This window comes from Oikopleura dioica, chromosome 2 (assembly GCF_907165135.1).
Source record: "Oikopleura dioica chromosome 2, OKI2018_I68_1.0, whole genome shotgun sequence".
NCBI lineage: Eukaryota > Metazoa > Chordata > Appendicularia > Copelata > Oikopleuridae > Oikopleura > Oikopleura dioica.
Window position 1 is genome coordinate 9,285,432 of NC_137292.1, and position 16,143 is coordinate 9,301,574.

General features: G+C 42.2%; 5 protein-coding genes across 5 annotated transcripts in view; 2 read left to right on the plus strand and 3 right to left on the minus strand.

The window, feature by feature from the left end:
* Window positions 1-16,143, minus strand: part of LOC145699732 (GDP-L-fucose synthase-like) — an 81,868-nt gene that overhangs the window by 12,175 nt on the left and 53,550 nt on the right. The window lies entirely within an intron of this gene.
* On the minus strand, window positions 222-7,897 carry LOC145699715 (plasma membrane calcium-transporting ATPase 2-like). The gene is given in 18 exon segments (XM_081776983.1): window positions 222-693; window positions 779-855; window positions 1,948-2,091; window positions 2,588-2,743; window positions 2,786-3,028; window positions 3,069-3,140; window positions 3,180-3,290; window positions 3,370-3,441; window positions 3,514-3,804; window positions 3,845-4,429; window positions 4,629-4,924; window positions 5,174-5,251; window positions 5,254-5,661; window positions 6,176-6,413; window positions 6,475-6,548; window positions 6,870-7,025; window positions 7,318-7,509; window positions 7,556-7,897. Coding segments are annotated over 18 exon segments (3,642 nt in total). The 5' UTR covers window positions 7,851-7,897; the 3' UTR covers window positions 222-539.
* LOC145698154 (beta-1,4-glucuronyltransferase 1-like) lies at window positions 11,123-11,736 on the plus strand. The gene is made up of 2 exons (XM_081775357.1): window positions 11,123-11,492; window positions 11,531-11,736. The coding sequence occupies exons 1-2, from the start codon at window positions 11,309-11,311 to the stop codon at window positions 11,734-11,736; spliced, it is 390 nt and encodes a 129-aa protein (XP_081631483.1). The 5' UTR covers window positions 11,123-11,308.
* LOC145699721 (uncharacterized) lies at window positions 11,756-15,177 on the minus strand. The gene is made up of 8 exons (XM_081776989.1): window positions 14,994-15,177; window positions 14,358-14,872; window positions 13,993-14,314; window positions 13,864-13,928; window positions 13,568-13,818; window positions 13,335-13,521; window positions 12,446-12,557; window positions 11,756-12,403 (listed from the first exon to the last, which is right to left on the minus strand). The coding sequence occupies exons 1-8, from the start codon at window positions 15,047-15,049 to the stop codon at window positions 12,028-12,030; spliced, it is 1,884 nt and encodes a 627-aa protein (XP_081633115.1). The 5' UTR covers window positions 15,050-15,177; the 3' UTR covers window positions 11,756-12,027.
* On the plus strand, window positions 15,253-16,132 carry LOC145699738 (uncharacterized). The gene is made up of 2 exons (XM_081777008.1): window positions 15,253-15,757; window positions 15,806-16,132. Exons 1-2 carry the CDS (start codon window positions 15,660-15,662, stop codon window positions 16,014-16,016), a joined length of 309 nt encoding a protein of 102 aa, XP_081633134.1. The 5' UTR covers window positions 15,253-15,659; the 3' UTR covers window positions 16,017-16,132.

Consider the following 16,143-nt stretch of genomic DNA (forward strand, 5'->3'; position numbering starts at 1 on the left):
TTCCAGCAGATAGTAACAATGGAAAATATTGAAACGTGGGCGATTCTATTGGCAATTAGCAGTCACGCTACTCTGAGTTTACCGTAGCGTTTCGAAATTTTCGTAATTAATTTTTAGATATCAAGGAAGACTCACCTGCAATAAATATGACTCACAATGTTTTGAATTTGATATAACTTCATTTACAATTTATTCGTTTTATATATATATATATTTTTAATATTGAACAAAAGTTTTGGTTGAGCTTTTACTTCTTTTAAGATTGGATAAGATTGAGGACCTCAATCTATGATTTTGAGGTAGAATTTTTGTCCTCTTATTTTTGACTTAGAAATTGGAATTTTTCTTATTGTGACAAGAAGTTACAGTAATTGAACTTGCTTAACAGTCGTTGGCGTCACAGTTTTCTAGCAAATTTTTAATAGGAAGTTAATGAACTTGAGATAGGAGTCCGGCTATGTACGGTGATAAGGCAGGACGCGTACGTAATTTTATTTTACTACCGCGTCAATAATTAAATTTATATTAAGAGTAAAAAGCTAGGCTTTGGTCGGCAACAAGACGGCAGTGTTTTTGACTTGGACGTTGTCAAAGAGGCCGCCGTTGTTGGTGCTCGTCTCGTCGCGCTCGTCGAACGCGTCCAGGCCGCTCTTGAACGGAGAGGCTGAGAAGCGATGGACCGAGTTGAAAGAACTACTACTGAAACGACAGGTTCAACGACTGTTGTTAGATAGTTATCCCTTGAAGTGCAAGCTCGAGAAGATTCCTCTCGTTGAACCTGTTCCTGAAGGATCTTTGAGGACCCAGGGGATGCCCCTCATACATAGAAGAGCGGAAAGCATGGACAACACGAATCTGAAGGCAGTTGTTAGATGAAATATAAATGCCGCGCTCAAGTGTTTAGAAAGTAGAAACGCCGGAGTTCCAGGCTTAATTCCCTTCTCATTCTGGCATTTTAACATTGTCGGATCTTGGTGATTCCAAATTCTAGCGTTTAAATCTTAAGCATAACACGGCGTTTACTGTAAGTTCGTGCTTAGAATACAATATAGCAAAAGTATTAGATGAATATTCTTGGTACAAATGAAGAATATTGCCTCCGTTGCCCCGGTATATTGGGCCTGGGGTCGGCAACTCGACACTCAAATCTCGTGTCGAGTCGAGTCGAGTCGAGTTCATTTTTCTTCAGCGAGTGTCGAGTCGAGTCGAGTTGTGTCGAGTTTTGAAAATGTAATGATATTCATGATCATGATATACATGATCCAAAATTTTGCCTCGACCGGCTTTCAAAGGTGGTCTACCTCGGAAAATTTTTGAAAGAGACGATGACTTCGGCATTTTTGACCGTCAATGTCACTAATTCATCGCGAAAGATTTCAGCCTAAGTTATGAAAACTCGACAAAACTCGACAAAAACTCGACACAACTCGACAACTCGACATAACTCGACACTCAAATTGACTGTCGAGTCGAGTCGAGTTATCAAAAACTCAACTCGACTCGACTCGACAACTCGACTGTCGAGTTTTTGAGTTGTCGAGTTGCCGACCCCAGATTGGGCTTTGAAATATAAATTTAGTAACAGAAATCTTACGGCGCTCCAGCCTTTACCTCTGTTTGCTACCGAAAGATAAAATTAACAAATGAGTGAAAACACATCTTGCAAATCAACAAGCGAAAAAACGGATGAGTCTAAATACCAATCTTGGTGGGCGTTAAAAGCTTGATTTTTGGTTGTGCTCTGCAATAAGCTTGTGCATTCTAGCGCTTCTAAGAGGAGCACTCCTAGCTGCGAGGCCGTCTTGGAAAGCATTGATAACGTCTTTCTATTAAATAGGCTGCATTTCTGGTATGTTAAAAACACGACGATGATTGGGTACTTATTTGATGGCTAATTTTGTATTGAATGAGGGATTGAGATGCGAAATACTAAAAGACGATAATTACCTGCTGCTGGATTCTGTTGAGGCCTCGGAACCACAAGAGTTGGCCGCTTTTGTGGTTTTCTTCCTTCGCCTGCCCCGAAACATCCATAATGGTCATACGTCGCTGCAATATTTGGCTTCCACGCCTAGGCTCATCGGATCCGATCTAAAAATGTACATTTATAAGAAAATGATTTCAAGATGAAATTCTATTTTTCATGTTTCATGTGATGAGCGCTCGTGAACTTTTCTTTTGGCAGTTGAACAACACTTTACTGGCTATTTTATTTTACAAAAAAAAAACGGGTTTTAACCCGACGTCGGAACGTTTCTATTTTTTTACAATAAGTTCATCATCATCCGAAATCTTTAAGATGATGCACTTGGACCACCGCATATATAAAATTATATGGCCGGCATAAAGAAACCTCGATAAACTCGATTTTTCTTGGAGAAACCAAAAATCTTAATTTTTGGTTTTCAGCTATTTTTTATTATTTACATTGTCCTGATCAACGTTTGTTGATCGTTGGTTGAAAAAAGGACCGGTTTAAAAAATACAAAGTCACTTAGGACAGAGTTGATAAAGCGGGGCCTCCTTCATGGGCAACCTAAATCGGGAAAATGTAGAAAAAACTCTGATGAATGAAGTTTGTACTTACCGCAAGGCCTTTAGGAAGTCGGCTAGCAGGAATGCAGGCAATAAGCTGGTGCCAGACGAGTTCGAAGGCGCCGAGTCCGAAGCAGACAGCCCAATGAATTAGCTTCAAATCTCCGTTGCACGACATCACACTGCCACCGAACAAAACGATGAGGATCTATAAAAAATCTTACAAAATTTTATGAGAAAAAAGTTTTACCTGGACGATGAAAGTACCAATCATAATGCCAACAAAGATGAAGTTGTCGAAAATGCCCTTGAAGACATTTCGCTCACCATGAATTTTTCGGGCGTTGATTTCGTTGAACAACTGCATCAAGACGAAGGTATTGAAGATGATTGTAAAGTGGACAGATGGTCCAGATGTGAGGCCAGCGCCGATTCCGCTCTCGTCAATGCCGAAGAGATCATGTTTGAAGAGGAGCAAGAAAACAACGATGAGCTGAATTCGATGAACGGCTAGAAAACAACCCTAATAATACCTGATAGACTGAATGTCCAAGGATGTTTTTCGCCATTTCTCTGCTGATAAGTGGAGAGTCTCGACCGTAAGGCTAGCAACTGTTAAAAGATTGATAGGAGTAAGACTTTACCTTTCTGAGAAGAAGGTCCTCAGTTGGCGGTTCAGTGGCAAGAGCAAGAGATGCAAATGTATCCATGATCAGGTTGACCCAGAGCATTTGGACAGCTTTGAGTGGCGGATCCTAATGAATACGAATCAATCGATCATGATGCTTGATTTGAGTCGAACCCGTAGGAATATAATTAAATCCTTAATCTTACGTTGATAATGGCTGCGGAGAAGAATGAGACAACAACAGCGACAACATTGACGGTCAGCTGGAATTGAAGGAACTTTCAAAAATTGGCAAAATGAACTCAAGAGAAACTACATATTTTATCAAGTTGTATTTCTGCTCAACTTTCCTTAGCGATACTATCGTATACATTGCGTCCCCACATGACAGCCTTCACAATGGAAGTGAAGTTATCGTCTGTCAAGATAATGTCGGACGCCTCTTTCGCTACGTCAGTACCAGCAATGCCCATCGCGAATCCAACATCAGCCTTTTTAAGTGCTGGTCCATCATTAGTTCCGTCTCCCGTAACAGCAACAACTTCCCGATTTGAAGATATCTTTGAGTCGATGATGCCTTTGACAAGAGTATGCTTATCCGTTGGCGAAGATCGGGCGAGGACTCGAAGATTAGGCCAGACCTTCAATAGTTTTTTATATTTCCTCAGAAACAAGACGTACCTGATCAAGAAGACTCTGTTGAACAACGCCATTGCCATCTCTGATTCGCTGATTGAATTCCTTGCCATCCATGACAGTATATTGAGAGTCAGGCGAGAGAATTCCGCATTTCGTAGCGATACTTCTTGCAGTAGCAACGTTATCACCAGTGACCATTCGCACAGTGATACCAGCTCGCTGACATTGAGCGATGGCCTTTGGCACTTCAGGGCGAACTGGATCCTCAATACCAACGATGCCAATTAGAGTCAATCCGCTGATGACTGCTGCTTCATCTTCCCAATCAGCTGGTGCTTCACCAGCGGGGAAATGTCGGTATGCAAGGCCGATCGTTCGGAGGGCATCATCAGCAAATGGGCTGATGACATTTGAAACAACGTTTTCTCGGTCAGTTGAGCCAAAGGGAATAGCTTCACCATCACCGTTGAGCACAGAGCTGCACTTTCTGATGATGATTTCGGAAGCTCCCTTTGTGTACATTGTGAAGCTTCCATCAGCATTTTTGATGATAGTTGACATAGATTTTCGAGCAGAATTGAAAGTAAAGACTTTGAAAAATTTCTCTTCGGGGTGAATTCGTCGAACCTAAAAGAAAATAATGAGAATCTCAAAATGAGATTGAGAAGTTGTCTTGGAATACTTTGGATAAGCTCCTTTTTTCTGTCAAAGGTGAGAACGACTGAATATACAATTTTGCATATTGAAGCCTATTAATAAGCTTAAAGAGAGGGGTCAGCGTCCTCTGGGATTCGATCATGGCTTGAAATGATTGGTATCCACTTACATCATCATACTCCCGACCAAGGGCAAGGACGAAACCAAGGAGCGCGCACTCGGTTTTGTTTCCGACTTGGATATCCTGACCTTCAGTTTGACGCATGATCTTCGAGGTATACGAGGAGTTTATTGAGATACACGAGACGAGCGGGTCAATAAGTTTGCTCGTAACCCCGCTTTTAGGAGCTACATTGTAGACGTGACCGCCAAGGCAGCTTCGTACGACCGTCATTCTGTTCGTCGTCAGCGTTCCAGTTTTGTCGGAGCAAATGATCGTTGCATTTCCCATGGTCTCGCACGCATCTGAAAGTAAAAGTTGACCTCTTGTTCTATACTAATCTTTGATCATCCGAAGAAAAAGGATTTTAAGACTTATATAGCGGTCAATAGCTTTTGCTCAATGATAAATATCATATGCATCATGTGTATGTATTTTGGCTGAAAAAATGAACTATGAGAAAAAAATTGTTTTGCAGACATATTTTATATATTTTTTATTAAGACGTCTAATCGAAAATGTCGGGTAGATGACTTAAATGTCGGTTAGATTACCTAAATGTCGGACAAGGTTATTGTCAGCCATCATCTTCTTGACAGAAAAGGCGAGGGAGATAGTAACAGCAAGGGGAGACCTTCGGGTACAGCGACGACCAGAACAGTGACACCAATGATGACAAACTTGAGGATGTATTTGAAGTAGATGTACGCGCATGCCGGTCTCTTGTCGAGGCATGCATAGTTATCACCAGATTGAGCAGTGTAGTATTCGTCATCGTCAGTGCAATTGCTATTCATGAAGTCGTAGTTGTCGTCCGTTTCCGTATTCAGTCCGGTAAAGCCAGAAAAGTACATGAGTTTGATGATAAGAACGAGCACAGTGAGAGCAGCAACCCAGATTCCCATCTTTCCGATCAACAAAGCCATGTTTGTAAGTTTTGCCTGAAGAATTGACTTGTCTTCTCCATCATCTCCTTCTCCTCCAGCAGTAAGTTTCTCAGTTTCTGCGTTATCCTTAGCATCGTTGGTCTGGGCTTTTGCATCTGAAAAAATACTAAGAAAATGAAAGACTCTGATATTATCGATAATCAGAGAAAAGTCTTTCAAAAAAGCATCTTTCTTGGAAGAAAAACAAGGAAAGAATTAACATTGATAACAACAAAGACTGACAAGGACAGGAAATAAACCTGGATCTGGAAGCGTTTGCACTTGTACTTTGAATAAATAACATTTGAGAAACGAAATATTAATAAAGTTCTTGTGTTGAATAAGGGATTGAAACGAACCCTTCTGGGATAGCATGAATAAAATATTCCAGTAGAATAATGTTGACTTTTCCCCTATTTACTCATACTCGAAGCAAAAGAGTTTTTATGACCTTATTATGGTCAATTCATATTCCATCATATATAATTTCCCTTGAGGGACGAACTTATAGAATCTATATTGTGTATTGAATAATTTAATCCCTAACACCAGCAGGCTACATAAGTCATAAAAAACAACTACTCTAATTCTTTTTAAACTACTAAGTTTAAAGTTTGAATAAAAACTCACCAGCAGCCGGGTTTTCAGCATCATTTTTAGCCATTGGCTCGTCAGAATCTGCACCAGCACCGAGGAGCTTGAAGATTTGTCCAGATTGTGAGTTTTCGCCAACACAAGTGACGACCATTTTTCCTGATCCTTCCATGACATGAGTTCCGGAAAACAAAAGAGGATCTCTTTCCACGGATTTTTTCACGTGATCAGATTCACCTGTCATTGCGGATTCATCGATTTTGAGATCGTTTGACTTTTTCAAGTTTGAATATTATTCCAAAACTGTTGTTTTAAACATTTTTTCAGACTAGTTCCTGAATGATAACTCCATCAGCAGGAAGTAAGTCGCCATATTTAATCTGGCAGATGTCTCCCACGACAATGTCGGCTAAACAGAATATGAAATGTAAATATGTCGGTGTTATATGTTTTATTGGCTACAAATTGTGCCATATTGTGGCATAGATCGATCGATCTTCCCATGTCAGCTTCTCGTCAGTTGCTGATTATTGCTGATATTTTTCAGTAAATAAAATGCCAAAGTGAAAAGAAGGAAGAAAATAGGCGAGCCAAAGGGAGACCGATCGATGGGAGCAAAAATAAAACAGCGCAACAAAATGTTTCATCATTAAAATTGATTAAGACACTTCCGCAAAAGATAAAATTTATCAACGAAATTCGAAACTTTCGAAATGTCCGCATTTCTTACCGATGGCGATTTCGATTGACTTGTTGCCTCTGACGACCGTGAAAACTTGATCGGACTCGATCTTGTCTTGAAGTCCTCGGAACTGTTTCTCCTTGGTCCAATCATTGAAGGCCGTGACGACGACAACAACGATGACTGCGAAGAGGATGGCACCACCTTAATCAAGTGGGTTAATGCAAGTCGCCCTTGGAAGTTGATTTACAGTCGCATATCTTGTTTGACCTAATCATGCCTGGTTAATGGGGAGCCAAGAATCGCACTTGATTGCTCCCCAGGGCGAGGGCGAAAAAGCATGGCTTCATTTAATCCGCCAAATATAAGCTCAAAAGGCAACGGCGTAATTAACCGCTGGCCTAAGGACGTATACCGCGGAAATGAGAAGCGAGCACCGGCACTTTACCAAGACAGTAGACGACTTCATTCATCCAGTAAATAATAAGAGGCTTACCTTCGATAAACTCGATAAATGGATTGTGATTTTTGCTCTTTTCATCCTTTGCATATGATTCTGGTACGCAGTACAGCTGCGTACTCGTTGAAAAAGTCACATTTGAGCCAGTCGCTACAGATTCCTCTGATGTCTTCTCTCCACTCCCGACAAATCCGACGATTGCTAGAATTATTGACACCAGTGCAGCAACTAGAATTGCTCGGTTATTTGGACTCCGGATTGCAGGATAGCTCACCCATGAGGATAATTAGTGTAATTTCTTGAACGGCTTCCCACATGAGCTGTATGAATGTTTTTGGCTTCTTGGGTTCGATATAGTTTCTTCCAAATGCTGCAACGCGCTGTGAAATGTCCCTCTCGTCATCTGTAGACAGGCCAGACACGGGGTCGACTTTTAGCTTTTTACAAATTTCTTCAACACCGCCGATTTCCTTGACTTTGTCGAGGCCCTCAGCTCCGCGCAGCCCCATGAGCTGGCGGAGCTCTGCTGTGACGAATCCATAAATCGTTTGGTTCTCAATCTTTGACATATTTCGATAGATGGAGCAAGATACGGCCACTTATTCACTCAACATATCTGAAAGAAAAGGTTAGGGCGGCGCAAAACAATGGTTTTATTCATTCACCCGGGGAGCAATCCAAATTAATAAGAGTTATAAAAAAGTAGTTACGGCCTATAAATTATAAAAGTTAAAGGCTTTCAGGGCGACTTGTCAGTGTTTGACGGGTCACTTAGAGGAAAAAAGTAGCTGCACATTAAAATTTTACTCGCCCGAGGGTGAATTAAGCCCCAAGGGAGGCACTGTCAATGTGCAACCACCAAGATTGATAAGAGCACATGAGCATATCCGTGGTCTATCCCTGGCTCGGGCCAAAAACAATGTCTCTATCGGCTACAAAAGATGCTCTTGTGCTCTGTCTTCTCAAAATTATTGAATATTTTTCACAAAATGATAGGTCTTTTGGTCTCTCTGATAGAAAAATGTTGACTGCTTCTACCTAAAAAATTATATGCGGCTAAGAATTTCTCGTCTACTCCTACCGCTTGAAAGTAAAAGGTCTCTTTCGTCGTAAAAGATGTTTTGCTGCTGTTCTCTTTTTTAACGTAATAAATAGTACTACGGAGCCATTGCCTTTTTTATGAAATCAACTGGAGAATTCTAATTTCGCGCTCATTCAATGATGAAGCCCTCATTTATAATTCACTTCGAAAAGCTTTTCTAATAAAGACCTTTTTATTTTGACCGAGTTCTAAGCAAATTTGAAGGCGGTGAAATATTAATTGACGTCGTTTAGATAAAAACCTTGTATTTTCGCCGATTTTCGCCCATTTGTACTGGTAATTTTTGACTATCTCTTTGTTGAAAAAAATCTATTCTCCGTGCTCACAGAAGGTATCAAAATAAGTCTTAGTATTTTCTTTGTGTTCGTTAATATCTGTTAAAATGAGAGATGCAACACACAATCTACAGAAAACTGCGTGATGGGATTTAACTGCATCATCTTGCCGGAGGCTTGTGAGGCCATGCGCGGCCATGACTCGCGCGCGCCCTCAGTAAAAAGGAGGAAAATAGTAGCCAAGTATTTTTGCATAATTTTCCATACAGAACCTACAGGTTCAAAAGGATCAACAATTTTCACTCGCAATGTGGTTTCAAATCTGAAGTAAAAGTACCATTATTACGATGATTAAATTGAAGGGATTAGATCTACCGGCAAGGAGGCACATTCTCATCCTTCAGAATGTCAGCTAATGTCAGGTCATGTCGCCACTAATTGGCCACTGAAAGGGACGGTACTTATCCGCTTTACTGCGGGACGACGCATCAGCGAATTTCAGGCAAATGAGGGGATCAGCGTCTACTTAGGGGCCCAGATTTTCGCCGGGCCTCGTACCCGCCACTCAGCCATTTCACCGCGATTCCCGGCCGTCACCACCAAAGTAGCTTTCTGGACGGGCAGCGACGTAAGCGTGCCCGGAGCCGATTAGTAAGCCGGATTAGAGCGTTATATGCACACAAATGCTCTATTATTCCGCATTTACATCATTGTCGCAAAATGCACTCTTATGCTTGACTTTGACTTTAAATTTTTAAAAAGCAATTATGATCGAAAAGACCGTCTCCAAGAAGCAACAAAAAGTTAATCCTTGCTTGACTGGACTACGCCATATTAACCTGTTTCGTAGGGTTTGTCGAACGCGTCAATCATATACGCCACAGTCGGGATATAGATGACAAGGCGAATTCTCAATGAAGTGGGACAGATTCTCTAATAATTGCTGGTTTTATTGTCCGAGAGTCTCAGAAAGCGTGGGGGCCGCTGGCCAGCCCTGCTGCTCAGTCCGTCGAGACCTAGTGGATATTTGGATATGGAGAATTATGCGCCGGTTTCAAATTGGAATTGATTTTGATCTCAGGTATCGATGTGCTCCCCTCGGGCTCCGTCAGAGCTGGCCTCAGAGGATAAAAATGAACGTTTCTACAACTGGCGCTTATAAAATTGAGGACTTTCTAGAGGACTTGCTAGTTTATAACCTGATTGAATCGAAACTCTTTTGAACTGCTCATTCTTCATAAATAATCTCTTCTATGTCTTCTCGATTTCGAGGGTACCAAATAATTAGGTCCTATTATCTCTTTTGCGCCCAATGATTAGGGCCTAATCAGGTGCGTCAGAATCGACGAGGACGTAGACGTTTCTGTTTGTACTGAGCTGGGACACACGCCTGGGGCAGCACGCGATCCCATAAATTGAAAAGCTGAAACAAACCGCCCTCTTGGGTGAATGGAACGAGCCGCCATCGATAGAGAAGTTGTTAATTTCCGTAATGAAACCCCAAATTCCAAAATAGAGAGCACCGAGCTCTATAAAATATTTGCGTCGTCAAACGTCAAATGCACGGATGGACTAGAGAATTCAAAAATCTGTACCCGATGAATAATTTAAATCTTTAAAAAAGCGCGTCCCTCTAAACAAAAATAGCGCATGACATTGCTTGCTAATGAAAATCGGCTCACCTGGTGATCAAGGCCAAATTGAACTAACCAACTTAGTTGATAACAATTAAACTAATGATCTGCGTTCTAGAAACAATATTATGTAATTGTAAAACTACTATGTCGACCTTAAATTTTCATTGATATTTGAAGTGAAAAATGCTGCTACAAAGATTATTTCATCCAATTATGCCCTTGGGCAAATTCTAGCTTACATTTTGAAACAGTCCAAAAAGCAAAAGATGTTGTTTCTTCTCAGAAATTTGAGGCATTTGAAAATATTACTGTTTTTAGTTATATTTTCATTTTGTTATTGCATATATTTTTATCGAGAAAGCTTAGAAGATGAAAGCAAGAAGAAGCCACAAAGGATCTCAAAGTATGAAATTTACAATGAAGCTAGTGGACATTTGGATAAAAGAAGAACCTACAAAATATACAAAAATCGGCAAGAGATTGAATCAAGGGGCAACTTTTTCATTGCTACGATCCTAGACAGTAGCAAAACTCATTATCTACGGGTTCTCCGAGAGTCCCTGGACCAAATTATCACGATTTCTGCCGCTATTCTCGTCAATGACTTGACCGAAATGCAATCAATCGAAGAGGAATTCTCCCAATCGAACGTTCGAGTTAGTTTTTTAACACAACAAGAACCGGTTCAATCAGAAGATTCTTGGTTTCCAAATAATTTGCTACGAAATGTAGCGCGTAATTTGACAACAAGTTGCGCACATTTCCTTCTGATCGATGTTGATCTGTCGATTTCGCCGGGTTTTGAGGGACGATTAGGCAGGGGCTAAGCTTGTCATCTCGGAACATTACCATTACAGTAAGTCTAGCCCGCAGAAAACTTCTTGGAAAGTAAAAGCTCTTCAATCGATGAAAAAGAGCTCTTTTTAATTCCAGTATTTGAAAAAGAATCGAAAGAAGAATCTGCCCAGAACTTTCCGCAACTAGAAGAATTTTATCGAAATGGAAATGTTAGAATGTTCCATGCCTGGTGCACAGAATGGTGCTATTCATTTTATAACTATGAAAAATGGTTCGAAGAGACATCAAAGAACTCAGAAATCGCCAGGGTCGGCTACGAAATCAAATACAAGCTGAGCTTCGAACCTTATTACATCGGCCGGACTAATTCTACTCCATTTTACGACACGCGCTTTCAAGGTATAAATCCCTCTCCTCTCAATATGCGAATATTTTAGGATACGGATACAACAAGGTGATCCAGTGCTACGAAGCAGCCCTCCAGAATTACTCCTTCAAAGTGCTGACCTCTGTCTGGCTGACGCACGACGGAATTAAAAACGAGACAACCGGCTCTGGCGCTGATCAACAAGCCTTCAACCAAAAACTTTTCAATCTTGCCAAGAAAGAACTGAAGAGTAAATATGCCCTGTTAAAACTGTAATAAACACACTGGTTCTGATACATTGACGGGTTTTATTCGAGAATGAAACCTGAGCAAATGCTGGCAAAGAAAAATTGATTCTAAATTGAAAGGGCAGTCTTGAGCAGATCTAGAATATTTTCTAATTTTTGGTGGAGAATGGAGATAAATGGTAGGTGTTCGGCAACGATGGTCGAACTTCTAAGTGTGTGTTGAAGACTAAGGTAATGGCTTTTTGAGGATGAGAACTGTTTCAAATTAAATCGCTGATGATACATGGTATAGAACGAATTCAATCCTTTCCTAATATTTTTAATAGGGTCTTCCGCCGCCGCCGTATCCACCACGGCCACCTCCACCGCTGTAGCCACCGCCTCCTCTTGAACCGCCGCTACCGTAACCTCCTCCTCGGCCACCACTGCTGCCGCCTCCTCGGCCTCCTCCAAATGATCCGCCTCCACCACGGCCTCCTCCGGAGCCGCCGAAGCCTCCTCGTCCTCGTTTCATTGGTCCTCCGCCGCCTTGGCCTCCTCCAAAGCTTCTCTTCTGTCCTCGACCTCCTCCGCGGCCACCACCAACTGGTGCATCGTGAGAGAGTTGGACGAGCTCCGGTGGAACGAGCTGACCAGCTTGTTCAAGCAATTTGATCAGAGCAGCAGCGTGTTTTGCGTGCTTCGAAGTGATGAAACTAAAAGACGATCATTTGAAGTTTATCAATATTCAACTTTACCTGATGGATTTTCCCTTGTTCTCTCCACGCGCAGTGCGCCCGATTCGGTGAACATAATCTTCAACCTGGCTTGGGAAATCGTAGTTGATAACGGTTCCAATATCATCAATGTCTACAACGCAGTTTAAGAATCAAGTCTAAGATGGGTAAAAGCGAGGAACGCCAAAACACATCAGTGTCGCTTATCCGCTTTATTTTTGCACCCTATTCGCTTTTTGAAATTTCGATTTCGCGGTAATGAGATTGATAAATGAACCGCGATTCAATGACTTGTAAAATTTACAGGGGAAGTAATAATGATCTGGGTACAAAAACGTTTTGCGGACAAGAATAAGGGGACACAGTCAGTAGAACACGCGGAACAAAATTTATGCAAAGAGCTCATTGTCACCCTGATTATTTTTCGGGTAGAGGATAGTGTGGATAACTCACCTTATGATGTGATTGAAGTGTCTAAAATTCATGTTTACGTGAATTGGGGCACATTTTTGGGGACAATGAACCGCAGTGAGTTTGTTCAAAAGTGGTCGCGTATTCGTTTGATTGTGACTCATATCGACACCAATGGCAAAATTCTAGCGCTCAACGGCAGTACCTAAATAACAATTAAATGGGTTGACAGAAAGAAAGCTGAAAGAATAGAGCATCCTGGGCGTAAAAAAGTGTCACTCAGAGTAAATCAAATAATTTACGAATCGCCCGGGGCAGGCCGTTCGTTGGCCGCAGGGGCGAGCATTGGATTTCCGAGTTTTCACCGCCCTAGAATATCGCGAGTTTCAACTTGAAAGTGCAATCTTGCTTGCTTGACTTTCAGAAGAAGTGCGCGAAAGATAGTCTTTCAGGACATGCACGGATAAATGGAAGTATGACTGGGAAAAGGAAAACTAACCAAGACCACGCGCAGCTACATCTGTAGCTACAAGCACGTTAATGCGCCCGTTTCGGAAATCCATGAGTACGCGTTCTCGCTCGCGCTGATCTTTGTCGCCGTGAATGGCGGCGCAGCGCACTCGTCCGTTCGACATGGTGTACGCCAAGTTGTCACAGTCACGTTTTGTATCTGTGAAAACCAATATCTAAAACATTCCCGGTACAAACCATTTGCTTGCCATGGCTACTCACCTTTTTCGAAGTTATAGTCTGGAACCAGTAATTGAAGCGCATTGGCTTGTCGAAGTCGTTGACGACTTCAACGATTTGCTCAATGTTAGGGTTAGCAGTAAGCTCCTGGTTTCCGATGAAGATCTGGGTAGGCGTCTTCATGAAGTCAGCAGCGAGCTTCTGGATTTCCTTCGGCCAGGTAGCAGAAAACATAAGCGTCTGGCGATCTTGACGGATTTGACCAACAATTTTCCGGATTTGTGGTTCGAAACCTGAAATTCAAGGTGAATCATAGCTCAAAGGGAAAATTAACTTACCCATGTCCAGCATTCGATCGGCTTCGTCGAGAATTAAGAACGTTGTTCGATGAAGATTTGTTCGGCCTGTTAATAGATAAAGAAACTGTCTTCGTTAAAGGTAGGCCTTCTATGATTTCAATATCCTTTCCTGAATGAATAAGATCTAGAAGACGACCAGGGCAGGCAACAACAATATGAGCTCCCTTGTCGAGCGCGCCAATCTGCGAACGCTTATCGGCACCACCGTAGACAGCGACTGTATTGACGCCGCAAGGTCGACCGAACTGCTCGGCAACTTCCTGGACTTGCTTAGCAAGCTCACGAGTAGGAGCGAGAATGACGGCAACTGGTCCATCTCCAGGACGAAGGTCTGGCTGAGCCATAATGTGAATGATAGCGGGAAGGACAAAGGCAAGGGTCTTTCCAGAACCAGTTCGAGCGATTCCTTGCATATCTGCGCCGGACAGAGCTAGGAAAATCAATCTATTCGGGTCCGTTCAAAGTGAGCTTACCAATTGGCCAAGATTGCGACTGAATAGTAGTGGGGGTCAAATAGTTAGCAGCGGAAATTGTCTGCATGAGATAGTCAGGAATGCCAGCTTCGAGGAACTGCAGGATGGGCTTGAAATTGGCCGGTCCTTGGACGTAAACTTCCTTCTGCGATCGCCACTCCATTACTTCTGCTTCAGATCGATTCTGGACAGCTTCGCATTCTTGGTAGAACTCTTTGACGATTGGGATGAAATTTGCAACACTGTTGTAGTCGACCGCCTTCATGCCAGAGAAAGAGTCGCCAGTGTTCCATCTGTCGCCAGAAGATCCGCCGCCGAAGCTGCCATAACCTCCGCCGCCGCTTCCGCCACCGTATCCTCCTCCGCCGCTTCCGCCACCGTATCCTCCTCCGCCACCACCGTAGCTTCGACCTCCCCCTCCGCCAGAGCCTCCATAACTTCGGCCGCCGCCATAGCCACCGCCTCCTCCCCCAGAGCCTCCGTAGCTGCGACTTCCGCCACCGCCACCACCGTAGCTGAAATATTTTTTGAGATCTTTTTTTAAATCACATTTTAAAAATGAAATGCTGATTTTCATTTCAAACGCAAATAAATAAATTTAAAAGAATATGACGATCATTTTTTAAAATAAATTACCTTCGGCCTCCGCCGCCGCCACCATAACCACCTCCGTTTCTATCTCCGTATCCCATTGTTCTTCCTTATCTATTTCTCGTTATCACTGCAATCGGAATTAAGGGAAATCAGTTTTCGAGTCGAAAACAATCGGATTCGAGCCGTGGACTTGCTCGTCGGACTTCGAGCAGCAGAAGGCGTCGAGAATTGCTCCAGGGCAACCAATCCAAGAGCGTGAGCGCGTGTAGGCGCAGCGCACTTTTTTGCGCTCAAGGAACGATCCAAAATCGAAATCGCGGAAAATCGCGAGAAATGGAGAAAATTGAAAAATGCACTCGATGAGTGTAAAATTGAAATAAATGTCCAACTCAATTGAGTTTCTTTAGAGAAGAAAGAATATTTAAAATACGATAAAATCAAGGACTATTGAAAAAACTTTGAAGAATCTCTTAACACATTTACCGTCAATATGTATCAGTTTTATTCAATATTATCCATGTGTGCATAAATCTGAGTTTATCATACTTTCGTGAAATTACGCCAAGTCTGAGGAGTCTTCAGAAAGTCCATGAACCCCCAAAAATAGATTTGAACCTACCTACTGATCAAATATTTGCTCTACCTTCTCGTTGACCGCTCTGTCTCCTTTTATCTCCCACAAATTATCCCATCTTTTCTACGACTATCATGAAACTTCTTCCCTTTTTCGCTGGTCTTTTGAACTTGTCCGAAGCAGCTACAGTTGCTCCTTGGCCAGCTCGACCTGATCGACCAGAGCTTCCAGTGTAAGTCGAAGAGTTAATTCATTATCAGAGAAATAAATCCTCGTTTAGTAATTGTCCGAGAAATGTGCAGGTTGAAATCTGCTACACGATGTGCCAGAGTCTCATTTGCTGGGAATATCCTTTGGTTCACTACCGCCGTCGACGAGCTATCGACGAGAAGATGATGCAGCTCACTGACGAGCAAGTTTCGTGCTTCAGCTCGAATAGTGTTCCCTACTGTAATGCCAAACATGGACTTTCTTTTGACCCCCTTGCTTAGAATGTTGAATAAATATTCTGTTCCTCCCTTTTATAAAATGAATCAGCAGCAATGTGACCTGGTCGACCACAGTTATAGCAAACAATATTAGACAAAATGAATCCATCTGAAATGAATCCTGAATCCA